The 26,953-nt window shown below is 36.0% G+C and overlaps 3 protein-coding genes across 4 annotated transcripts; 2 read left to right on the top strand and 1 right to left on the bottom strand.

Annotated features, from left to right (window-relative positions):
* Positions 1–46: 46 nt before the first annotated feature.
* On the top strand, positions 47–20,878 carry LOC136803034 (oncoprotein-induced transcript 3 protein-like). Of its 2 annotated transcripts, none has more exons than XM_067059784.1 (6): positions 47–239; positions 16,269–16,452; positions 16,833–16,986; positions 17,479–17,688; positions 18,077–18,671; positions 19,612–20,878. In XM_067059784.1, the coding sequence occupies exons 2-6, from the start codon at positions 16,294–16,296 to the stop codon at positions 19,943–19,945; spliced, it is 1,452 nt and encodes a 483-aa protein (XP_066915885.1). In that variant the 5' UTR covers positions 47–239; positions 16,269–16,293; the 3' UTR covers positions 19,946–20,878. The 2 variants fall into 2 exon arrangements, with proteins under 2 accessions (XP_066915885.1, XP_066915886.1); XM_067059785.1 differs by lacking the exon at positions 47–239 and adding an exon at positions 6,607–6,631.
* A 34-nt stretch (positions 20,879–20,912) lies between these two features.
* On the bottom strand, positions 20,913–22,725 carry LOC136803033 (uncharacterized). Its single transcript, XM_067059783.1, has one exon. It carries the CDS (start codon positions 22,714–22,716, stop codon positions 21,196–21,198), a length of 1,521 nt encoding a protein of 506 aa, XP_066915884.1. The 5' UTR covers positions 22,717–22,725; the 3' UTR covers positions 20,913–21,195.
* Positions 22,726–24,981: 2,256 nt separating this feature from the next.
* Positions 24,982–26,731, top strand: LOC136803075 (cytochrome P450 4V2-like). Its single transcript, XM_067059825.1, has one exon. It carries the CDS (start codon positions 25,245–25,247, stop codon positions 26,421–26,423), a length of 1,179 nt encoding a protein of 392 aa, XP_066915926.1. The 5' UTR covers positions 24,982–25,244; the 3' UTR covers positions 26,424–26,731.
* Positions 26,732–26,953: the final 222 nt, after the last annotated feature.

The following is a 26,953-nucleotide window of genomic DNA, read 5'->3' as shown; positions in this document are numbered from 1 at the left end:
GGTCTGGCTACAGCATACCTACATCCAGAAATACATGCTATTCATGGGTATCCCTTGGAAATAGTAATTTCTGTTGAAGAACTTTATTTTAAATTCCAAGAAGAATATGGCCTGTACAAGATTTTCTATGTCTCGCACCTCTCTGATTGGATTTATGTCACATGGTAAATGGATAATGGTACCTATATAAGCCAACGACATGGATGTTGATTGTTCAGTCACGTGATGCAAGAAAGTGGGTAAGATGAAGACTTTTTATTCAAATTACACGTTTCTTTTATAAGAACATCCAAAATTTTTTAAGCTTTTGGATGTTCTTAACTCTGAGCTATAAACCTAAGAACCTTCTTATTTTCGCCATTCTTTGAGCATTTTTGCCCATTTTTCTAAGAAATTGTGTTTTAAAGTCTGCGAACCCTAAAAATGTTCTCAAATTTTTCTTGATGTTTTGGCCATCGAAGCCAAATGTTGTCATATTTTGTTCTTATAAAAAAACGTGTATCTCTGTTTTTCAATTTGACTTTCCTGTTTAATCAGTGTGATCATCTCTATTAAAGTGTTGCATTTAAAAATTTGACTTTGGTCCTAAAATGAACTTAAAAGTGAAGAAATCGAAAAATTATGTATTATCAGTAGTGGAGTCTCCATAACTTGAGCACATACGGGGAACTTAAATTTGTTCGAGTTGTGGAGACTGCTTTACAATGTATTGTCAAGTGAAGGGAATAAAAACGTGTATCTTTTTTCAATTTGATTTTCCTGGGCAATCAGTGTTATCATGTCTAAATAGTGTTGCATTTGAAAATTTGACCTTGGTCCTAAAAATATGAACTAAAGTGAAGAAATCGAAAAGTTATATAGTATCAGTAGTGGAGTCTCCATAACTCGAACACATACGGGGAACTTAAATTTGTTCGAGTTCGGAGACTGCTTTAGAATGTATTGTTAAGTCTAAGACTAGAAAACCTGTTCAAATTAAGAGACATTCGAGTACTAGAGGTTAAGAGTTCTTAGAGATTCCACTTATAGTATTTAGTCCATTTCATCATTCGCTAAAAGGATTTCATTTTCAAATAAATAATACATAATACCATTGAAACAGCCATTGCTATGAACAGGCCACTCTAAATCCTCACCAAAACTTGGTACTGCTGAGCAATTTATACTAATAACAGTTTAGTATTTACTTTACTCACACAGCAGGGTTGGGATGTCGCTTTCAGTTGGATACTAGTAAAGTCATTCCTTGCGAAACTCTTTTTTAAAGCTTGCTTTATTTTACTTGCTTACCTCCTAGACATAAGCAGTACAACCCTTTTTCCTTATTTTGAATTATAAAAATTTTGCAATGCAACCCAAGCAAGAGACAAGAGAAAAGTAATTTATCTTTCAAAGTAATGATTCTATCTATCATTAGATTTTTGTTTGAATTGAGCTGGTACTTGATCTGATTCTTAACTTGGGTTTAGACACGTTTCGCCCTACCTATTCTAATTGTAAATTGAAATGGGCTGAAAGTTGGCTGTCTAAACTCGACTGCATTGCCCTCTTTTAATGACAATGCAATGACTTCAATCTATTCTAGACTCCTATGTCATTATCATGGATCATGTTTGAACGCTAGAATGATGTTTTTGAGGGTATATTGCTGTATTCCTATGCAAGAGTGTATAAGTTTCGGATTACCATCCGTATTTTCTTTAGCCTTTCGAGCATCTGCCTATGTGTAGTAAGGAAAGGCATCTTAGGGAGGGCCTGTAAGCCCCCTTAAAATCCAAAGATTTAAAATTTTTATGACCATGATGATTTGAAATTATAGCATTTTCTTAGCTCTGAAAATTTAGATTCGCATTTCTCTGGTTGATATTATACAGACTAGAATGTAGATTTGGCTAAAATCACGTATTTTTCAAAAAAAGTCGAAATAATTCAAAGCCATGTGTGTTTGAAAAATGTATTAATTTTATAAAGGCGATACTCCAATTTTGTACAAATTGACTAAAGCTGTAAAAAATAGGTAGCACCTAAAAAGGGTTCATATTAAGTCGTTCATTTAGTATAAAACCGATCCTCCCCTTAAACGAAATCTTAGTCAACTTTTAAGACATTTGATTTAATTTTCAGTTTTGCAAGTGTACACCAAATATGAATTGGCATCTTCGGTTTCACTTCACCATTCTAAATTTTCAAATTCAAATCCCCTTAATACGACATGATATGTTCATGATATGATTTTTGGGATGCAAGGTCAATTTTGACTAGAAATATTCACCAATGATGAATTTTAACTAGAAATTTTCACCAATGATAAATTTTAACTACAAGTACAAACTTGTAAGATCAAAACCCAACACTGTTTAATAGTCAATTCTAAACGAAATTTTATAATGCGGTTATAATATGCCATTAAAACATAGCACTCAAGTTTGTAATAGAGATTTAGCAATGCCAAAATAGAGATTAGCAGTCTGAGCTGCTTGGTAAATCTCTTTTTCAAATTTTACCGCCACCGAAAAAAGATGCTCTCAATTTCTCATACGGTTTATTGATACTTATGTATTTTGATGTATCAATAATGAGATAAGCTTTTGGATTTTGGAGTTTTTCCGAGTTAAAAGCCTTTTAACCCTTGATAGGGGAAGCATCTTGGGGGTTAGCCTCGAGGCTTAAAACCTCAAGAATGACAAATGGGTCAGCTATGAAATTTTGACCTGTTGTAGATATGGATTTAAAAGGGTATGATTTTTATGTTTGATCGCTTTTATGTTTCTGAGCTAAACAATATTGAGAAATGAAAGGATTCTAAACTTGACTTTGGATTTTTCGATTGATGTTCACATGTCTAGGAAATTGACCAGACGTTTTGACCTTTTAGAAAATTTGTTGATTTTCATCTGTGCTGAAATGAAAAAAGTATATTTGGTGTTTGGTTTTAAGTAGAGCAGATTGTTAGATAAGGGGTTATCTATGTTTATAGTTTCTTCCGACACGTTAAAACTCTGAAGGTCGGGTGAGCTTTAACTTCGTTTTTGGAGGTTTTTGCAGCGAGTGGTCTAACAAAAATATTCTCAGGCTTTGGGCTGAGGGCAGTTGAACCTCAAAACTGTCCCATTTCTTTAGATCTTCAGGGTGAGCGGCCGTCAAGCCGCTATCGGAATATCAGATGGAACAATGAGTTATTGTTTCATTTACATGATAAACCATTTTCTAACTAATTTTTATCAAGTAGTTAACCATATTTCTTTAAACGAGTGACGCATTATTTTCAAAATATTTTCCACGATTTTTTCAAAAATCGCTTCAACAATATTTTGAGTTTTTAAAACATTTCGAAACTCGGAAAAATCTCGAGTAAACTCGAGAAAAAAGATCATTGGAATTTGGTACCTTGTTATTTTAACTGTACGATGAAGTTAATGGTATTTTAGAGGGTATATATGAACTAATTTTTTCTTTACAAAAAATCACTTTTTATAAGCCTGTTTTACGGTTAATAGTGAATCAGTATTTGGGTAGCCCGGGGCCACTCAAAGCTTTTTGATAGACTTGATGGTGTTGATAAGTGGCCCGGTGTAATTTGGCTGACTCGATTTTTTGGCTCTGCTTGAGGTAGTACCAAATCCAGACCACTAGATCCAGTCCCTTTTTTTGCGAAAAACAAACAGAAAGCTATGACCCAGGAATCGATCGATTTCAAAGTTCGGAGGTATTTTTGTGTCTTTATTATCGGTACGTAATCTTTGATGGAATTTTATTTAAATATTTTATTGTTTTTGAAAGCGAAATTGAAAAAATTCAAGAAAATCAGTAAAAATCCAAACAACAAAAAAACTACTTGGAGTTGAAAAATATGATTAAGAATGGGAAACAAATATGGATAACAAATTTGCTTTCCCTTATTTTCAAATAAAAACATTGCTTCATCCTATTTTACCTTTCAAAATCAACTAAAATCTGCAAAAAGCAAAAGCATATTACTATATACTACCGGGCCACTTAATCGTGCCATCCAGCCTATAAAAAAACTTTAATTGGACCCCGGGCAGAATTTGGGTGATGTTTTCCTTGCATAGTTAGCCTGTAAGATGGAACGGGAGGAGCCTCGTGCGCGGAGGCTTAGGAACTTCTGCTCATCGACTTCCAAGCCCGAAGGGCTAGACACGAGACTCCCGGATGGGAAATGAAGCCATCTATTTCCCTTCCTAAATGCGTGACCCGCATGGTTTTCACACAAACGCTAGATTGAAAGTAAAATATATATATCGCCAGATTTCGAAAAATCCGTTGATATATAGAAAGTGCTAGATTTAATCAGTCATTCTAAATGCGACGCAAATCTTAAGGCTTCACTTTTTCTTGCTTGAGAAAGGTCGAAGATTTATCTTTAACCCCTTCGAGGCTCTAAACTCAATGCTTCTCCTTTTAATTATCGCGGTGACAGGAGTGTTATCCCTAGCCTGGTTACCCCCACCGTCCTTTCTTTTTGTAGTTGGGAAGAAAACTTTCCTTTTTTGATCATTAAACGATACTTCTGCCGGTCTTGCTAAGCGAGAAATTCTGATATTATCCCGTAACAATAATCGTATTATCATGTAACATCCATATTACTGTATTACACGAATTATAAACAATTCCAGTCTAAGCAACATTACCCTTTCTCCTTCATTGTGTCCAAAAGTCTGAACGACTGTCTAATGATGTCTGAATCATAAACAAATAAATCAATGTAAAATGCTTTTCGGATCTGTTAGAATTTCCGTTTTCAGATATTGATACGAACTGTAAACATTGGTCACATTCCAAAGCGTCTTATACAGATTAAATGCTAATGCATCATTTTTGTAATGCTATTATTGGTTAGTACTTCGTGGATAATGCACAGTGTTGATGCACAATTACGAAGATTAATTTTAAAAGAATTTTACATTCCAGAGAGTTGGTTGACAGAATATTTTAGACGCTTTTTTATAAGAACAAGTGAATCTCAGTCGAAATTATTTTTTGGAGCTTTGAGCCTTAAATTTTTATTATGTAATTCTTATTTTAGGGGGAAATTGAAGCATTAAAGGCTTCGAACCCTTTTTTTTTTATACTTTGACCAACAACTTACCTTAAATGGATTCGGTCTCGGACTCGACAGTTCTTGAATTAATTTTACCTTATCAGGGAAAAAAATGTCGGGGTTTTATTTAGTCGGGTTTTTGTTTCGTCGGGGAAAAATTTCGTCACCTAGAGACATTTTCCTCACTTTCCCCGACCAAAATTTCAAATTCGTCACTTTTCCCCGGCCAAATTTTTTAAATGTTCCCGACAAAATATAGAGCATAAGAAGAAATTATCAAGATTTTTCGTAATGCTCAATTTGTTTCATAGTTTTATTACAACATTGAATTACTGCTACAAACTAATACCTTTTCTTGCTGCCAAAAATGCCCAGAAATGAGGGACATCTGCATAAAAACTTTGTTAATATTTGGATTTTTTAAAGACTTGACCGAAGACCGACATTGTGTTACTATTGTTATTTTTTATAAAACCATTGTAGTTTTAACTTAGCTTGTTGTGTTTACTTAAACCAAAATTTACTGATTTCTTATAAAAGAAAGGTGTAATTTAAAAATTGTAAATTTAGGTGTAATTTTTGGGTTTCCATACAACGTTCTTGGGAAACTTTATCCGACTTATGTTCGATTAATGTTATTTTAACGTTTTCATTCGTACGACTGGTAGTTTGTTTGAGACCGCCCTTACGCCCTGACTCTACGCATACGATAGCATCGTCTAGTTTGAGCTGTGAGCTAGTAAATGTTGTAAAAAGGCTTGATGTAACCCAAGTTTAAAGAATCTTCAAAAGAAGTGGCTTCATTTCCCATCCAAGAGTTTCAAATCTAGCCCATCAGTGGGTTCGACTGACAATTCCTGCATTGAAAACACGCATGCGTAATTTGTCGTTCTTTTAAACCACATGTAATTAATTCCCGTGATAAACAACAGGAATGAATCCGGGTGGTACAGTCACTTTCAGTCGGGGTTGTGGACGGCAAAATTTGTCGTTCTTTTTGTCTATTTTTAGTAATGCTGGGTTTGTTAGGTAGACCCCCTCCCTTCCAGGGCTTTGAAATCAATGGATGTGACAATGCATCATGATTGCATCGCCTCCGTAAAAGATAGACAGGTTTAACTTTTATTTGGTGGCGAAATGATGTAACTTCAAAAAGGAAATCTAATTTTCATGATGTCATAAAAAGGGTTATTGTTCCTATTATATGTGCGACATAAACTTTGTTCGGTTCGATTGTAATTGAATACACGTTTTTTAATATAAGAATAAACTATATACGAACATAAAGCTTCGATGGCCAAAATATTAAGAACAAGTTAAGAACATTAAGGCTTTGCGGACTCTAAAACACCCAATTTCATAATAAATTGCACAAAAACACTCAGAAAATGATAAAAACAGGCACACTCGAAGGCTTCAATAATTTATATCGTTCTTATAAAAAATGTGTATTACCCTCTGGTGACAAATCAAAGGATTGTTGTCTTTAATCAACTTTTTAAGGTTTCTTGAATTACATAAGTCCTTTTATTAATGTGGGAATTGCAGGATTAAACTTTGGAATTAAAGGTAATATGCAATGTTTTTTTCTTAAATTATTTTTTTTTGTGTGTTGTCTTGACGTCTCAGCTTCGCTTTTTAAAGGTTTTTAAAGGGTTTTCTTGTTAAGCTGCTCATAGTGCTTTGGCTGTTCACGTGGAGCTGGATGGTATCTTCTCACCTTTTGATGGTCTTTATTTTATAGTTAATACCGTAGGATAGCTAAACTTTCTTATTCCTGGTGAAACACTCCTGGTGTTTTTTCTGGGCACACCGGCAAAATTTATGAATTTTCAAAAAAATTTGTTGCTAAATTTATTTTGTAAAATTTGATGAGAAACCGTTGAGTTTCAAGCCAAAGGCTAAAAGCCCGAAGGGTCTCTATCCTTTCTCAGGCAAGAAAAAGTGTAGCCACTTATTTCCCATCCAGAGTGCGCCTAGAACGCGCCGCAATCATGACGACGGATTGTATCTTAAGGTTCCTTTGTTTCTGAAGACTACATTTTTTTAAATTTAGCGATAGATTTTACTTTCAATCGGGTGTTTGTGTAAAAACCATGCGCGGGCGTTCTGGATGGGGAATTAAGTGGCTTCCTTTCCCATGCAGGAGTCTCGAGTCTAGCCCTTCGGGCTTAGAAGTCAATGAAATCTACAACCTCTCCTTGAGAAGGAAAAGTGATACCTTAAAATATGTGCTGCATTTCCGGATTGAATCCATTAATTTCTTTGTTTTCGCGTTTTAATTTTTTTTTAATTTTGGTGGTAAATAATACTTACAATTCGTGTTTTGTTTGAAAACCACGCGGGCCGCGCAACTTATATAGTAAGTAAGTCGCTTCAAATCCTACATTGGCGATTCTACTCTAGCCTTTGGCTATACTTTATTGACTGGAACTTGTGACCATAGATTTATAAATCCCGAAGGGCTAGATGTCGTGCTTCTGCTGAAAAGGGTGCGGTAGTTAGGTAGGAAATCCTACCTCGGTACCGTAGGAAGCATTTTCATATTGGGGGGGGGGAGCTGAGGTTTAGTAACACCGCGAGGGCCAACCATGGTTTGGCCCGAGGGGGGAAATTTTGAAAATTTGAGCTCTAGATTGCTTGAAAATGCACTCAATTATGACAATTATGACAAATTAAAAAAGAAAAACTTTGCATTTTGCAAAACTTTGCATTTTGCAAAACTTTGCATTTTGCAAAATAACCATTTTTGAAAAAATTATTGGGGGGGGGGCATAGCCCCCCCTTGCCCCCCCCCAGTTGCTACGGCACTGCTAGGTCACGTGACATTAAAAAGAGAATTTCAGTGCTTGACCAATCAAAAGCTTCGTGGATTTTTGAAAACAATAGAAAATTTTTTTGCCTGCGATGGCTTAAGCACTGCATCTAGCCCTTCGGGCTTCATAAATCTGTGTTTTGGCTATACCTTATTGACTGGGACATGTGACTCATGTTATTCTTCCTGGAGATATGGTAAACCAATTAGATAAAGTAATTGAACCTCCCTCTGTGTATTTATTCGTAACTAGACGATCGTAACTAGGCGATCCTAACGTCTACACAAGGTTACTAAAGAGGGAATGATTTAAGAGGCGGGGATAAATTTGAAAATGAAGTTTAGCCCGGGGTGGAGTTAAGCAGTGTTTACGGGGTTTACGGGGTTTACAGTTTGCTCCAAGCTCTACTGCCACTACTTTTTTACCGTAAACTGTTGTGATCGCTATAAACTCTGCGCAAATATATTTCCCGCGTTTACTATCTCTATAACGGATGATAGCATCGTCTAATTCGTAACAGGCAAATCTAAGTTTTTGTAATTCAGGTCGCGTTCATCGGCACGTCATTTAAATGAAATACAGATGAATTCGATTTCCATAGGAATTGGATTTTCATCAAATAAGGGAGCGAAACGAATGGTGAAGAGTCCCTTATGAGAGAGTTTTTTGTAGACCGTAACTTTCAATATTATCGAATAAGGGAGCGTGTCGAATAATAGATTGTCCGGTTATGAGATTTTCTTGTTGACGCTGACTTTCAGTATTATCAAATCATGGAGCGTATCGAATCCACCTCTTCGACCGTAGCCGCCGATTGCTGCGCGGGTATTTTTTTTGTCCGTTTTACCACCCTAAAACCGTCTCAGTGTTTTTTTCGCACCTGTAGACAATAGAAAAAGGTGTGATGAAGTGGCACGCGCCTAACCGTGCGACTTCGGTCGAAAAGGTGTATAGTAGAGCGCCGAATTAGAGAGCATAAACTGTATTTACTTTTGACTGAGTTACCATCTTTCCTCATGATTTTTATCCGACACAGAGATACTCAGCAATGCGGCACCACCTCAATAATAAAAAATGCCTCAATGAATAATAGAATTGCGTAACCCTTGTTTCACAATTTTCACAAACCATTTTTTCTTCTAAACGGGAGAACAATACATGGGTATATTTTATTGAAAAATAAAGGAAATAGCCTCAATAAATATCTATTGGTAACAACTACAATGAGAAAAATAGATTAATATCTATAATGAGTCTCCCATTAAGGAGTTCCAACCGCAGATATTGTTAAATTTTATTAGTCGGTCGGTTGGTTGTTAGAACTCGCTGTGTTTGTACCATTCTGTTTTGAACAAAACCGACGAATGGGTGGACATCACTCACTGTATCACGGTATTATGGTTTGTGTTAAAAATGTTATGTTTGGAAAAGAATGGGCGTGACACAGCATAGATTTATAAAGCACGAAGGGCTAGATGTAATGTAAAGCTTTTGTTGAAAAGTGTGACGTTAGGTAGGAAATCCTACCTAAGTCACGTGGCGTTACAATAGAATTTCAGTGATTGACCAATCAGAAGCTTCGCGGCTTTTCGAAAACAATAGCAACAATATTTTTTCCGATATTCACTTTTTTTTGCTTGGAAGAGCTTAAAGCCCGACATCTAGCCCTTCGGGCTTTATAAAACTATGCGTGACACGTTTCGTATTCAGAGCCATTGGATTTAAAGCACGAAGGGCTAAAAAGGAATATTCAACCCTTCTAAAGCAAGAAAGAGAAGGATTTGCATAGCCTTTCGAATGAAGGATTGAATCTAGCGCTTTCTTTGTTTTCATGCGGCATATTTTGGTTTTTTCTTTCGATCTGTTTGTCTGAAAACCCTGTGGGTCACGTGTTTAAGGCTTGAACAAGGATATTCTTCTGACGTAATCATAGTAAGATTTACTTGTCCTTACAAATGAGAATGTGAGATGACCTTAAACGTGGCTATTTTTCCGTTATTGTGAACATCGCCATTCTGTGTTCGGTTCATAAAGGTTATAAATAGGGGTCTCTTTGCTCAGTATGATTCTTTAGTCTATACTCTATTGGACAAGCTCGTCATTAGAATTGGTTCGCTACCACAGACTACTACTGCTAGAATTTTAAGTATTTCCTTTATATTCAGAGAACTCTTGTCATTTTCTAAAATACTGGAGTCTTTTAATCAAAGTCCATCGGTGTAATGGAAGGAAAATCAATTGGTCAAGCTACTTAATTTGCTGAATGTGCCATTTAATCACTTACATCATTTGCACCGACGGGGGTCTACTTAAGTTTAATCTACGATTATCTTATAGTACATGTTAAGAGGATATTAAAGTACATTATATTATAGGAGAATTAGAATACAGCCTCTAGGACTTCTAAGCAAGTCTGCAACCGCAGTCGGAGGCCACCCGAAGGCTCCTCTTTCGATAGCTAATTGCCCGAAGGTTGGAGAGGGCGCCACTCTTTCTCCCCGGATTGTTCCACTTACCCTTGACCCTTCTTTTAATTTCTGAGCATCAAGCATCAAGTGCCATTTTGGGAATCTTTGATATGACCCGGCTGGGGGTTGAACCCACAACCTTTCACACTGTAGCCAGATGCTTTACCACTGCACTACGGTCGCACTAGAACTTTCTACAATTCACCAGATCTTAATAGCTCCATAAAGTCACCTTTTACTGAAATTTGATTGATTACAATCAGAAGCCTTTCTTTCATTGAATTACACATACCATAAAGCCCTTAAAATCCGTGTAAAGATATCTCTCAAAAGATTTAAAAGTCAGAAAAGATAATCTTACTAAGTAGATTTTCAATCAATCCTTAATTCTCTATTTTCCTCTCCCTTTTGATTTTACCATGGGACTCAGAAGATGCAAAATTAATTTTGACAATTCAATTTTTTTTCAATTAGAGAAGGATGGTTAGTAATTAGGTCGCACTGCTGTTAGCAATTTTAAACATCTGGTATCTAAATTGAGGAACTTGAAAGTAAAACCTTGTTGGGTTTCATTTGCCACTGGTGAATATTCCTTGTTGAGTTGAATCTAGAAATGAGATTGTAAATATATATTTTCGGTAGTGGAGTATGGAGAAGAACCCAGTTATTTGACTTGTGGTGTGATTGAGAATATTTTTTGGCTTGATCAACGTTTTAAGCTTGGCGCGAAACGTAGCGTGTTAAATAGGACTTCTTTTTTTTTGCTGTTTTTAAGTAATTAACAAAATTTTGCGACCTTTTCGATCACGACACGAGAGCAAAATAACTCTTATGAAGGCATAGATACAGTGGAGATCTATGGCACTACTTTTAAGGAATGACATCAGTACTTAGTGGCTCCCTAGACGTGGGAGATAGGAGTTTGGATATAACTTTGGCGATTAAATCTTTTGGAACTCGAGGAAATTTACTTGAAAGGGAGAAACTTTGTTATGGTGCATCCTGTAGAACACTAGTTTTATTTAGGCCTAAGGTCCAAAAAGTTTACCTTGCAACTAGTTAGACTTCTACCCGGGGGGGGGGGGGGTACTACCCTTGTCGACCGACGGGGGTGCTCCGCCGAGGTTCGAAAAATGGACCCTACGTGGGACTTGAAATTTGCGAAAAAAGTGACCCTGAATGGGACTGAAATTCCAAAATTTTCTCAAACTTTCTACTTTTTCCCCAAATTTTCCAAAAATTGGCACCCTACGAAGGACTAATTTTTCTATTTTGGTGTTTTTGCGACCCTACCAGGGACTCGTGGAGGTTAAAAAAGGTACCCTGACCAGCGGAGCATCCCCGTAACCCATTTTGCCCTAGTACCCCCCCCCCCGGGGACTTCTAGAGAACTAGTTTTCTAGAACTAGGGATTTAGCACATTGGAAACCTTTAATAACTGCTCTACCTACTCTTCTGTGCTTTGGAAGAAAAATCATAAAATGAAGGGATCATAATTACGTTATATTGGAGTGATTTTTGTGAATTTTCTAAGGAAAAGCAGGGTCTCTTTTCTGATGTTGGAAACCCAAAAACGGTCTTTTTTAAGACCACAATCTCTTAAAAAACGAACCATACTTGTCTTTGAAGTTTTTTGACACTTTTGGGCAAAAAGTCATAAAAATGGTCATTATAAAGTGATTTTAGGGTTAAAAAAAATCGATAAAATGGAAAATAACTCTCCTACAATTAAACAGTCTAAGTCTTCTGAGTTCATTTTTTCCTTCTTGTTTTTCCTCCTATTTCCTTCCTCTTAGTAATACGACGTTAATGGGTGGTAACTATAAATTAGTCCTTTTCAATAAACGAACTCATTCTTACTAGATTTTCTCCGATAAGGTAATCCAACTTAGCCACACGTTTTTTATAAGAACAATTATATATAGAACATAAGGCTTTCAATGGCCAAATTATTAAGAACAAGTAAAGAACATTTGAAGGCTATGGACTCTAAAACATCCAATTTTTTATGGAGATTGGACACAAAAGTACTCACAAAATGAGAAGAATTTTGGTTAGAAACTCATAAAAGTAAGAACATCCGAAGGCTTCAAAAGTTTTGAATATTCTTATAAAAAACGTCTATCTGTTAGTCGACGAATTGTGGTTCCTATAGCAAGGGATAATGTGGATTCCTAAAGGATGGTTATCTGGACCTGCCTCACGCATTCAACATTCATTCAAAGTCTGTTTGAATGCTTAGTCAGCTACCCTAGGTAGTATGATTTTGAGAATGACATAAACAAAGGCTTTCTTGTTTGACTTTATTCGTCATAGTTTGTCTGGACATACCTATTTTCGTTCGATTATGATTTCGAGTTTGACGTTTGAGCATATAGTTTGGAGGATGATACACTTTTTCTTGGATATAAAAGGCCTATTAACCTGTTTCATTCGATCTTTAGAATTTGAATTAATAGCGAGTTTATTTATCTGTGTTTTTCTATGGCGGGGACGGTTAGTGCTTGTTTTGGCTAGATCTTGATCAACTGAGGATGACGGTAAGGGCTGCAGTTTTTTCTTTAATCGCGTCAGTCACTCCACCGTTCTCAAAAGGTTAAATACATAAACTTACTAATAAACGGTTAGGACAATGGTGTGTTTTGTACGTGTCCAAGTTTAGTTAAAACGATAGTAAACACGGGAAAATATTCATAGGCAGAGTTTACAGCCGTGATGGGCAGTAGATATAAAAAAGTAGTGGCGGTAAAGTTTTGGACACCCAAGGCTTACTTTTGATTTTCAAATTTATCCCCTTCCCTAAATTATACATTAAATTATTATACATCATATATTATTTTCTAATGATCTGTGTAGATGATAGGACTGTATAATTCAAAATATGCACCTTAAAACGCGGTTGATTTTAGATTTTCAGAGTAGGGTTATTGCCGTGTTCTTTGTTTGAATGATGCTTGCCTCTAGGATTTCAGTTAAACCGGGGTTGGTCCTTTACGCTAAAATTGCCCCACTCCCTAAATCCTCCAACTCTAACCACCGCGAAACTAGACCTGGCGATTTTATTGTATTAGCAGGCCCGATGGAAGCGGGGAGACTGGGAGACTTCAGCCTCCCTATATTTGAACAAATGAGATTTTTTTCTCAAATTCCTAGCGAATTTTATCTCATTTGAGCCTCCTCACTTTTACAGTTTTTCCGCCGGGCCTGTTGAGAATCTATCTACTCTATGTGTTTATCTTTTAAATTTGGTTGGCAATCAAGAGCTCATTAAAATGCCATCTGATTATATATGGAAGTTAGAAGGAAATAGAATACACCATTTTAATGAAAAATGTTAATGCCTCTTAATGAAGTTGGTTTTCTATTCAAACTCTTGGTAATTAATTGACATGATTTATGTTTGGTTACCCAAAACCTTTTTATAGGTTTGTGTCATTATTTTTAAGTATTTGGAATTTGAGTTGGGTATAAAAAAACGTGTTGAGAAAACTTCTCATAACAGATGATCCATCCTACGCACACTAGGCTTGGCAAATTTGACTGACCCATGTCTGACCCAATGAAGTAAAATCCCGAAGGGCTAGAAGCAAATCCTAAACCTTTATTAGGCAAGAAAAGTGAAGCCTTCAAACATACGCCGTATTTTTGATGACGGATTGAATTTAGCAGTTTCTTTGTTTTCGAGCGGTACATTTTTTGAAATCTAGCAGAATCTAGCGGAAAATGTCACTTTCAATCTGGAATTTTTATAAAAACCACGCTGGCCGCACAAGGCCGTGCAACTTAGGTAGGATTTCGCGGCTTCAAATACTACGTAGGAGATTCGCTTCTCGCCCTTCCGGCTTTTACTTCATTGGTCTGACCTGGTTGCTCAGCCAAAAAAACACGCATTCATTTCACTAAATATTGCAATCCTGTATGGCATGAAACTTTGAGTATGAAATTTACTTAAACCCGTTTTCTTTACTCAAAGCCCGGGGGGAGGGTGCTAGGGCAAAATGGGTTACGGGATGCGCTGCTGGTCAGGGGACCTTTTTTAACCTCTACGAATCTCAGGTAGGGTTGCAAAAACACCAAAATAAAAAAATCAGTCCCTCGTAGGGTGCCTTTTTTGGAAAATCTGGGGAAAAAGTAGAAAATTTGAGAAAATTCAGGGTCACTTTTTTCGCAAACTTTGGTAACATTTTTGAAAAAAGGAGTCCAACGTAGGGTCCATTTTTCGAACCTCAGCGGAGCGCCCCCGTCGGTCGGCAAGGGTAGCCCCCCCCCCCGGGACTCAAAGTAATTAGCATTCCACAAAATTTCATTAAATTACTTTTTAACGCTTCTTAGTCATTTTAATGAATGTCTTAATGAAAATGTTAATACCTCTTAATGAAGTTGGTTTTTTATTCAAACTCTTTGTCATTGATTAGATTGATTTATGTGTGGTTACCCAAAACCTTTTTATAGGTTTGTGTCATTTTTTTCAAGTGTTTGGAATTTGAGATTGGTACATAAAAATACTTATAAACTCAGTAATGGGTACTTGGTGTATGCATGCCTCAAGGGCAGTTTTCCTTTTTCGCCTCTCTAAGGGATATCAAAACATAAAAAAGTCAAAATTGGACTCTCCAAGGCTCGGAAACAAATAGGAAGAAGAAAATTCAAAAGTTAAAAAATTCGATGAATTATTCGAAATACAAAGAAACTTTTATGAAAAATTCTCTCTAAAAGTCACCTTAAAATCTCTAAGGGTTAGGTTTCGGCGTTCCGGTTTGCACACCCAGAATTCCCGATTCTAGTACTCCCGTGCTAACACAATAGGTAGTTGACTAGCCTCTTATCTTTTGCATCTGTAATCGTGTTTCGTTTGTTTATGCAACGAAATTTACAGATTTCCACTTGATTGATTGAGTGACAAATTCGATAATTGAAGGGTTTTAACAGAAAACTACTTTTTAAAGATTCATAATTTAAAAAATCTATTTTCAAATGTCAGTTGAGTTCCTCACAAACCACATTTTGATGTGTATGACAAAAGTTTTCAAAACCGGGATAATTCGAATATCCGTTTAAAACAAAATAGGGATAATGATATTAATTATCGGATTATAAAATCTCAAAAGATTCTTTAAGTGCTGGAACGTCATTAGAATGTTCTTAAAACCTGGAGATTCTTGAAATACGTCTACGCACTGAATTATGGTCCTTTTAGATGCGGCAATTTGCAATCTTTCGTTAAATAAGAGGTTATTTAGAAAAGAAAAACTATTCATGTAAATTCAATTGTCGTGATTGCGTCTGATTTTTCTCTTCTTTCTTTTACACGAAATCAAGTTAAAGTTAGTCTTTTGGTTGTTATGTGCTCAGTAGACAGTATTAGAAAGAGGTTTTCATTTCAAGAAAAGAGTAGGAGTTTACTCAAGTAGCAGGCACGACGGAAGCTTTTTAAATCTGGTACGGTGAATGAGGAAATTTAGGCGATTTTACCGACGGAGAGGAAAATTTTGGGATTTTTTGTGAAAATCTGGGACGGTGGCCCGTACCTGCCGTAACCGGTGCATCTTGCATGATTAGAGGCCGAAGGGGCGTTTGCCTTGCCTTGCAACATTTTTGGTCTAAAAAGGTTAAATTTTGTTTGAAATCAAAATGAATGTTTGAGCAGTCACTTGATCTTTTCGGATAAATTTTATCCATTTGATTCTTCTTCTAGCTCATTAAGGATTTTCAAGAGAAATTGGATTTTCATCGATTAAGGGAGCGTATCAAATTCGTTTATGAGTGTTTCTTGTTGACTTTCATCTGTATCGAATAATGGAGTGTATTGAAATGTAGAAAGTCGAATTAGAGAGCGTCAACTGTATTGCTATTCGCTGCATAGCCCATTTGATACTTTGCTTAACCTGATCAACTTTTAAATGATCATTCAAATATTTTCAGGTAAAAATTTGACGAAGAACCAATAATGTTATCGTTTAAATGGTGCTTAATTATGGCTGCATGTACACTTTGTTTGATACACAGCACAGAAGCAAAACTACATTGTAACTGTCAAGCGAAACGTTGTGTGAAACCAACAAATTGTAAAGCTGGGACACACAAAGACGCCTGTGGCTGCTGTGATGTGAGTTGTGAGACATATTTTTTATCTAACTTTATAAGCGGCACCATCATGCAGTATCGCATATCGTCGTATCAGCAATCTGAAAGTGATATATTTGGACACGCTGTATAGAGAACATTTTTGAAGTTTTTCCAAAACGAATTTTTGCTTTATAGCTCATTTGTGCGGTCTAAGAACATTCTAAGGCTTTGGAGACTTAAAAACATGCATTTTCTTAAGAAATTACATCAAAATGATCAAAAAATGCTGAAAATAAGAACATTTTAAGAACATTCTTAGGCTTCAAATCCAAAAAACTAAGAACATCCGAGGGCTTCGAAAATTTTTGACGTTCTTATAAAAAAAACGTGTAATTTATGAAAATCTCAATCAAACCTTAGGTATGTGCCAAAGAAGAGGGTGAATTATGTGGTGGTGAAGAATATAACCAAGGAGAGTGTGGCCAACAATTACAATGCATGGTCAGACATATTAAAGATAATCGAAATCGTGATAAGAAGACTGTCAGTGATTTGATTGGTCGATGCGAATATAGTAAGTGGCCATGCAGTGATCTTTGTCAAATGCTTTACGTTTCTAGTTTCTGTTTTATTTGGTTTTACGTGCTCTCTGCCAATTCTCTCTGAATAGGATTGAATTTTCCCATGGGGTTCATCTCAGACATATTGGGGGAAGGGAACATGCGGCTGTTCAGGATCCCTTTTTCAACCTGAACAGGGTCCAAATGTCGGCTATAAGGAGGAACCAAACTCCGTCTGGGTTCTACAAAACATGATATCTGGTAAGGTCAATCTAGTCAATCAACTCTGGCAACCTCGCCGTCGGCAAACTCGTACCCAGAGCCACTTCCACCATTTTTAAATTTTACTGCAGAACGTTGATACAATCGTGAACGCTATCAAAATGAAAAAAATGCTCTTAAAAACTGAGAACGAGTTTGTCCTGTCCGATATTAAGAACATTATCCTCCACTAGAAGTACACGGTGTTTATATAATCTCTCATTTCCAAAAATCATTTTTTATAGTTCCATGTCATTACCAATCTTGTCCATTCGGACAGCTATGTACTATGGTTAAAAATCTCCCGACATGCACTTGTCCGAAATGCAAAGACATGATTATGTCACCGGTATGTGGCGAGTTGAACGGTGTTACATATAAGAACGAATGTGAATTGAGACAAGCTGAATGTTTACAAGGCAGAGAAATAAGAATGACACGTGGACCATGTAAAGGTATGTATTTTTACAGTCTAAACTTCATAGCTCGAACGCGCAAATTTGTTCTTGTTATGGAAATTTCGAGTTATAGAGTTATACGAGTTATTAAGCTTCGAGTTGTGGAGACACCATCGGCATAGAAACTAGAATGTGTAATCTATTGATTATTAAAAAACTATGCAAATTTTGTAAGCTAAGTACCTTATCGGCCAAAACTTTTAGTCACCAAGCCAAAATTTAGTCACTTAGGGCCGACTAAGTTTTGGCCGATAAGGTACCATAGAAAATTCGATTAGTAGAAGCTCGAATTAGAGAGAACCCAGTTGTTGATTTGCTTGATTTTCCAATGCCATTAAAATGCATTATCCAAATTTCATTATTCCAATTCAATTCGTTTTTCTAGCTAAAAACATCAGTCGTGTGGTATGCCGTGAAGATGGGATGAGAATCGAAGTGTTGAAATCCTTCGTTGGCAATGAACAAATCACTCAAAAACGCTTGACGTTATTGGACAGTAACTGTGTCTTCAAAAGCAATGAAACTCATCTCTTTATTGAAACAAAGCTGAACGAATGTGGTACAAAAGCCAACTTTGCACTAACCTCTGTTATCTATTCAAACACAATCCGTACAGAGATCGACCCCAATGCGGTGATTATACGAAATAAAGATTCCGTACAGATTCCAGTTGAGTGCTTTTATTCAATAACCGGTAAAGGGAAAGTTGAAATAGCAAGCCGTGGCAAGTTTGGAGACCGTATTGAGGAAAGATTACGCGGGAATGGTATCGGTGTCCGGATTAAAAGTGATAATCAACGGAAATACCGGTCAGCTCAAGAAATGAAAATTTCTTTGGACAAAGAATCCAAATACATTGTTGAATTGAAAGCGAAAGCCTTAAAAGTACCTGCTCAAGCACATCTTTATCCGAAGTTTTGTTACGCGACACCTGTCGATCGTAGCGATCGTTGGATGAGATACACGTTGATTAGAGATGGGTAAGCTTTTCCTGTGTTGAATTCATTCCCAACCCCCTTAGTTTATGATGATTATGAAGCAATGTTTTTATTTGAGAATAAGGAATTGCAAATTTTTTATTGATGTTTGTTTCTCATTTTTGATTATATCTTTCAACTCCAAGTAGTTTAATTGCTATTTGGATTTTTAACATTTTCTCTCGAAATGGCCACCTCGCCAAACGCTCTTAGTCTACTTCACTGGACTCTAGTAGCACTTTTGCCTCTCTTGTCAATCAAAACGGAACTCTGTTGCTTTGACCCTTTGAATTTGAAGCATTTGTTTCCCTTTCTCGAGTACACATTTTTTTATACAAGCAGCTTTATACAAGAGGGCTCAAAACAGCCGATTTTTTCTTCACTATCTCGTAAAATAAAAGCTTTTTAGATAATTTAACCACGGCCAACGATAGCCCTTAACCCATTAAGCATAAATATATATATCAGCTAATTTTCCAGTAAATGAGCTAGAATGCTAAGCAACCCCACCCCTGACACGAAAATTGGAGTTGCTTATAGAAAAGAAATGTGTACGCGCCAAGAGATTTTTTCCAACTAGTAAATTACTTTTCCACCTGAATAGAGCCCATGTCTATGGAAATTCAAAATTCATGTTTCATTTTTGTACGAGGGATGTTTATAAGCAACTTCAATTTCCGGGTTAGGCCTTTTGGTTGCTTTAGCTCATTTACTGAAAAACTAGCTTTGACCACCCTTAATATTATACCATATTTATGTTTATTGGATAAAAAAGCTGTAGTTTGCCATGGTTAGATTATCTAAGGTTTTACTTTACTACGAGATAGTTGAAATGATTTAGCCTTTAGCAGATTACAATTTTGTTAGCTACCTTTTTTATGGTCGTCTTGAGATGATATTTACATGTCCTTTAGAATTGATGGAATTCGTGTTCTTTTTTTAGATGTCCTACTGAGGAAAGTGTTGAAATAATGGATTCAAAATCACCATACATCAAACTACTTATACCTGGTATCGAATTTGATAACGCCAAGCGTACTGGATTCCTTGTCCGCTGCAAGATTCGAGCATGCTTCCCACGTGATCCTAACAACAAAGCTATGTGTTTACCACAATGCAATTCGAATAAAAACAATAATGGTGACCGAGTTGTTGTAGATACCAATAATAATCGGCAGAAACGTGAGTTGGCTGAGTTTGGGAAGCGGAGAGCCAGACGCAGTGCTGTAGAAAGGTTCTATATTGATTTAACGGCGGAAGAAATTGTTGACATGTAAATAAAAATGACAAAAATGGTTTTGATTGAATGGATATCTTTCTAAGTATTGAAAGAAGTATTTCGTTTGAAATATTATAGAGACCGTACCATTCATTCGCTACTGAACAATGGGGTTAACAATGACACAACGTTGTTTCAACGTCCATGGAACGCCTTAATAGGCGTTAGGAAGACTTTGCTCTTTTACGTTGTAACCATTGAGTTTAAAGCCCGAAGGGCTAGAGGAGATTCTTTAACCTTTTTTAGGCAAGAAAAAGTGAAGGCTTAAAATATACGCCGTATTTTCGATGACGGATTGAATCTAACAATTCCTTTGTTTTCGTGAGATATTTTTTTCGAATTTAAGCGGTAAATATTAGTTTCAATCTGTCATTTGTGTAAAAACCAGGTGGATCGCTCAAGGCCGCGCAACTTTGGTAGGATTTGTTGGCTTCAAATCCTACCAAGGAGATTCAATTCTAGCCCTTCGGGCTTATATTTCATCGGTTGTAACCCTTTGCAACTGGCACAGAGCGTCAAAAACAACAACCATAAAACGTTTTGCATATTACAAAGGTCATTTCACGGTTGAATAGAACCGTGGGTAATCAGGACCTCCACGCTCTGATAACGACTCTTTGTTGCACCAAATCTCTAGAGGTTTTTGCTTCTAACCAATGAAGAGCCATCATTGGGGTGCAATTAGTCCTGATTACCCATGATTCATTTCGGCCGTGAATTGGAACAAAAAGAATCGTTGAAAGAATCAACCTATTGGAGTGATAGGATAATTTTTGATAAATTGAACATGACAATAAATTACTTAATGATGAACGTATATATCTATATTGACTAAATTTTTCTGTACATAAAGACAATTTACAAATTATATTCGTCAAATTTAAGGATATCTTTAAACGAAACAAGAGAAAATCTCAGTTTTTCTGGAAGATATTTTGAAAATGTTATGGGAACTCTGAAATCACTTCAAAATAGTCAGCTAAAAATTATCCCCGAAATTCTCCCCTGGTGAGACAAAACAATCAAAAATCAAATAATCTTAAAATACACACCTATTAAAGGCAAGAGAATTTCATTTTGTGCAGTGTATTTTCATGATTGTGCATCCCCATTGGCTAAAAAATCTCTGAGACAGGGGTGAAAAAATTAGGAGGTTACACTAAAGAAATGATAAAGATTTGAACAACCCAGAATTAATTGTCATAGCAACGTCCATTGAAAGTCTAAATAACTGTTGATAAAAAATATTTAGTCCCCTGTAAAAAAATGTTTGATAGCAGTAAAAAATTTACCAATACGTTCGGTCATTCTGGCGAAAAATCCTTTACGAACTTCAGGGTCATCTTCATTTTTCACAATTTTTTGTCGAATTACATCTCTCACTTTTGGATCGTTATAAAAATCCTCGTTAATATCTCCGTCAGCACCATCAGGATTCATTTTATCTTCAGCAGGAATATCTACGATATGATCGTTGATGATTGGCTTTTTACCAGGATTTTGATGAACTCTTTTAGAATTGAAACTCTTTGTATTCCCGATCCCCTTGGAGTCTATATTGTCAGCGACAAAATTCGGATTCGTTTTTCCCAAGCATCCTGTTTTCTTTTTAGCCTTCTGTTTGCCCTTATTCGGCACATCTCGGTCTTCTTGCTGATCGTCGATTTTTATACTACGCTCGAATTTAGCAATGGCCTTAGCTTGGCCTTCCACCATTGAACTACAGAAGCTCTTAAATTTATCATCTTCATTTTCATGTGAGTCCTCAAGAGCTGAGTTCCCAGGATATGAACTACATCTGTTATGGATATTAGATTGATTCTGCCCTTGGTTTATTTCTCTTGCTGGTGAAGGGGTTCTACCACTTTGATTTTGGATACCAGAATACATATTGCTAGGAAGTGTTTGACTTTTGTGTATTCCCGAACTACCCGGGATATCAACAAAGTCAAAGGGCCCTTGTCTTCCTGAGGGCCCTTGAAAACACAAGTCCTGATGACTATTATTCTCAGGGTAAGAATCATAGTCCTCATAAAGCCGAGGTAACGGCATACTTGGTGTCTCAGGGAACGCAGCTTCAAATTGTGCATCTAACTCACCAGTCATTGCCAGTCTCTTGGCATCTACACGAAAGAATTCTTCAGCAATCTGGTAACTTTCACTGGTATAAAATCGACCATGATTAGCTTTGACAATCTCCTTAACTTTCCTTAAAATATGTGTAGCATCTTTGTTAGTTGCTAAATCTTTAGTATTGTCAATACCGATATAACCTTGAGAATATTGATTGATAATTTTCTGGAGCATTGGAGGAGCATTCATCACAAGATCATCCAAACTTTTCTTCTTTCGTTTTCGTTGGTCATCATGTGTAAAAACCACAAGCAAATATTCCTTCAAATTCTCACCAAACAGTTTCATAAGAACTTCAAAAACAAATGCATTCTCGTGTGTAAAACGACCCTCACCAATCACCAAAATCATTGCATGAATCCCAGGGCTTGTAATTCGGATACACTTCAGAATCTCATTTGCAGTTTGCTTTAAATCTGCATCACCTCTTGTATCCAACAACCCTGGAGTATCGACAACCAATATTGTACGTCCATCACGTATCGTTTTATCGAAAAGCGATTCTCTCGTTTCTGAGGTGAAACTACAACTTTCTGTGAAAACCTCACGACCCAGCAATGTATTACCAGTACTGCTTTTCCCAGATCCTGTTTTCCCGATCAAAACAATACGTAATTCATCTTCGATTGTACCCATTACATTATTTTTTCTAAAAGTATTTAAAACAAACTTGATAAAATACATCCCTGTGTCACAGACCCGGTAGACCCCTCACCCCGGTGGAAAAAATACCCTACATTTTCAAAACCACTAGGAAATTTCCCTATGATTCTATCCCCATTGAAAATTGAATGGAAAAAATTGGACCGTCCATCCCCACTGGATTTTTTAAACCTTGAAACAATAGATTTTCTATCTCCATTGGGATTTCGATAGAAATTTTCATCCCCACTGAGGGAAAAGGTTCCATCGGGGCACTGAGACAGGGGTGTTAAAATGGAACATTTGGCGAGAAAGAGGTTCAGCGAAAACTTTAGTCAATTACTATCATACAGTTGAGTCTCCGTAATTCGAACCTCTATAAATCAAAAATTCCTCAACTCGAATAAATTTTCTGGTCCCTTCAGTTAACAAAAAAACGTATAAACTGTATAAACCAAAAACCAAACTCTATATTTTGAAATTTCTCTGATTCGAACGAATTTATGTTCCCTCGCGTTTTCGAGTTGTAGAGACTCTGCTTTATTAATAAGATGCACCATTGTTAATGACTTTAATGAAATTATGAGACATTTTCGTCTGTTATCCAATACATAAATAAAAATACGTCGATTTTCTTAAAGATGCTTTCATGTTAGCAAGCAAGGTTGTTTTAATTGAACTGTTCCTTTCACTCTTAACAAAATGCGGTTGGTTTGAGAAGTCTTAATGCTCTGACGTACATATTATTTATTTAAAGTAAGCTATTATCTCAAGTTTCATAGCTACAAAGTAATACAAATTGACATGTATTTTCCTGATAAGAAGCTATCAAGAGAGATGAAATGACATGAAAGTTGTAAGGGACTCTCTTTGTTAGTCAGGGATTTCCACATTTTTTTCCAGTGGAGTCTCCATAACTCAAACCAGTAGCGACCTACCGCGCAATCAACGAAGACAAAAGTAACCATGACGACCATCCAAGATCTTGGATGAAGTTCAAAGTTGATATTTTTATTCCTGTCGTTGAAAACACAACTAAAAATATCATCAATGCTTTTTAAAAAGAGTCAGTGATAGAGAATCATAACATAAAGTCTGTCTATTATTTCGATTCAATTAAAAGTGACATTTCCATAATTTATAGTTTAGTAATTACTGTTATACATTTTGGGGATCATGTAAAAGTTTCTTTCGAAAGAAACTCACTTCAATTACACTTGGAGGTTTCTGGGGAAATCGTAAATAGTAAACTGCATGCTGATACAGTCTGCTAGACATTAATAAGGTAATATTTGCTCTTCATCTTTGATTCTTTCTACAGTGATTAGATTGACACACGCACGATAAAATTTCTATTATTGGTCTTCAGAGGTTATAATATATTCTTTGAAAACTTAACCTCTGATACTCAGGGTAGTAGTGACCTGGCTTAATTTTCTTGGTGGTGAAAACTATGAAATTTATGCCTCTGGTATCTTTTGTCCTCGTTTACGCCCGACGTTTCATTTTCTTTCTTTCTTAGCAAGTCTCTTAGCAGTTACAAAGCACGATGGTTTGTTTTATATGGCTGGGAACAATTTTGGTTGGAATGTTGACCCTCGTTTTTACATGGTGGAAATATTACACACGTAAAGGTCAATGTACTGTTGATATCATCCCTGGGGATTGGCCACTGGTTGGTCACTTACCAGCCCTATTAGATCAACAGAAGTTTATGAAAATGAGTGATGAATTTCATAAGCAATATGAAGGAACATTTGGTTATTATTTAGCAACTAGAATATTAGTTGTAACAACGGATTAGAATAGGTGGATTAAGAACTCATAGAAAACACTCCTCGTTAGGTTATCAAACTTTTTTACGAGTTTGCTAGCAATTAAAACTTGATAAGTTGTAAGAAAAGTTGTAAAAAGTTGTAAAAAATCATTACTTTCAACATTTTCATTGGTCATTACGTATCACGTGGTACATTTTAAATAAGAAAATGCACTTTTTTAGCCCTTTCTATCCAATGCAGAAATTAGCCAAATAATTTGAAATTTATTTTCCTAATTCTAAATACAGTCTTCTTTCACCAGTATGCAACCCATTCGTGACCCATCGATAGTTTCTTAGTTATAGACCATACGTTAATTTTCACTTATCTGAAGATTGCCATTGACAAAAGATTAAAAATTTACATTAAAACTGGTCTAGCGTTTGTTGATGCTACAACTTAAGTGCAGGATTTAAAATATTTGCAAAATCATCAAAATTGATCGAATCATAGGACAAATTCGTTTTCGAAACTGTATAAATTGGAAAATTGTTCTTATAAAAACAATGAAAAAACTAAACGAGGAGTGCGCAGAGTCATTTACAGATTTTTCTTGTAACAATGAGAAGACAATGGATCTCTCTTGGGAGCAACGAGAGAAGTTAATCCACCTATTCTAATCCGTTGGTTGTAACTTCCAACCAAAGCGTCATTGAGGATTTATTGAGTAGCCCAAAATATAATAAAAAATCCTGGGGCTACAAAATGCTTGATAACTTTATAGGAAACGGTTTAGTTTCGAGCTACGGCGATTTATGGAAACAGCGACGTCGCCTTATAACTCCAGCTTTTCATTTTGATATTTTAAATGGTTTTTTACCAGTAATGGAACGATGCAGTAAGGAATTAATCCAAATTTTAGGCAAGCATGCTTGCGAGGAAACTTCTTTTAATGCAATTAATATGGGAACAGAGTTAACGATGGCTGTTATTTGTGAGACCTCGATGGGTTATAAAATATCTTTAACCAAGGAAAGTCAGGATAATGATTTCAAATCTTTGTATGAAAATGCTACAATAGTAATGTCTAAGCGATTCTATAGACCTTGGCTGATGAATGATTTTATCTATTCATTAACCCAAGATGGTAAAATATTCTTTAGCCACCGTGATGCGTTAAGAAACTGGGTTACATCTATCATTGAAGAGAGAATCAGGTTCCGTAAAAATGAAACAGGTGATCAAAATTTACGTCAGCCGAAACGAAAGATTGTGATTGACGTTTTATTAGACGCTTACGAGAAAGGAGAAATCGGCGTCGAGGGTATGGTTGATGAAGTTACGACATTAGTCTTTGCAGGTTACGAGACTACTTCATCAAACTTCGCCTTTTCGCTCTATTGTTTAGGTCGTAATCCTGAATGTCAGGCTAAACTCTACGAAGAGATCTCAGAATTTGGTAAAAGTGAGAATTTCAACTTGGATGATTTAAAAAGAATGGCTTACTTGGATTTAGTTATTAAAGAAACATTACGGCTGCATGTCACCTTAAACGCTTTTTCAAGAGACATCAAGGAAGGAACCATACTTGGTGGTAAAATTTTCCCAGAATGCATGCTGGTAGTTGATGTCCGAAACCTTAACCATAATGAAGAAAATTGGGACAACCCAATGTCTTTCATTCCTGAAAGATTTGAGAATTTCGATGAAAGGAAAAAAGACAAGGCCTTCATGTTTATACCATTTTCAGCCGGGCCACGAAATTGTGTCGGGCAACGGTTTGCATTGATGGAGTTAAAGATAGCATTGTTTCATTGCGTGAAATATTTTGCGATTTTTTCACTTCAAAATGAATCTGAGATTGAACAAACTTTCCAAGGAGTAAACACGTCGACTAACGGTTTACATTTGAAAGTGAAACGAAGAAATATCGGCTCTGAATAGGAGCATCTGAACACTCTTAGATGGTGGAACAATTTCAAAAACATATGCCAAATAACGTCGATACAACAGACAATGATGAACGTTAAACTAAGGCACTGTTTTATCTGCGGAAGATTATGAGAATCTGATGAAAACCTACTACAAACTTACGGCTTACTATCTAAAAAAACTATGATGTAATATATGGGGCCCCTATATGGGCAAATCAAGTGATTTGAGTGGACTTTTGGATGATACATTTCTCTTTTGAATACGTTTAATCAATTCAATTAATTGATGAAGACTGACATTATAATAAATACTAAATCCGGGTATAACTGTCTAACACAGAAGTTATTATTATGAAAATGACTTTGTATATTTTATTGTTTAACTTTTAAATTTTTACATGAAAAAATACGTTTTGGTTTATAACCAATCTTATATTGAAAACTTTTTGATTTTACTGTTGGGCGTTGGTTCAATACTTTCGTGAGCGCTATCAGAGTCATAAAAAACAAAATAAGGGACTGGGGTTTGATGACCTAATA

The sequence above is a fragment of the Clytia hemisphaerica genome, unplaced genomic scaffold, assembly GCF_902728285.1.
Source record: "Clytia hemisphaerica strain Z4C2 unplaced genomic scaffold, Clytia hemisphaerica genome assembly, whole genome shotgun sequence".
Taxonomy (NCBI): domain Eukaryota; kingdom Metazoa; phylum Cnidaria; class Hydrozoa; order Leptothecata; family Clytiidae; genus Clytia; species Clytia hemisphaerica.
The sequence above is the reverse complement of the archived record's forward strand: the minus strand, read 5'-3'. Positions and strand labels throughout refer to the sequence as shown.

Excerpts from the sequence above, each read along its gene's own strand:
- LOC136803034 (XM_067059784.1), top strand. The coding sequence starts at position 16,294 with ATGTTATCGTTTAAATGGTGCTTAATTATGGCTGCATGTACACTTTGT. Across the intron at positions 16,987-17,478 it reads GATTGGTCGATGCGAATATA|TTCCATGTCATTACCAATCT; the intron begins GTAAGTGGCCAT and ends CATTTTTTATAG. Across the intron at positions 18,672-19,611 it reads TACACGTTGATTAGAGATGG|ATGTCCTACTGAGGAAAGTG; the intron begins GTAAGCTTTTCC and ends TTCTTTTTTTAG.
- LOC136803033 (XM_067059783.1), bottom strand. The coding sequence starts at position 22,716 with ATGGGTACAATCGAAGATGAATTACGTATTGTTTTGATCGGGAAAACA.
- LOC136803075 (XM_067059825.1), top strand. The coding sequence starts at position 25,245 with ATGCTTGATAACTTTATAGGAAACGGTTTAGTTTCGAGCTACGGCGAT.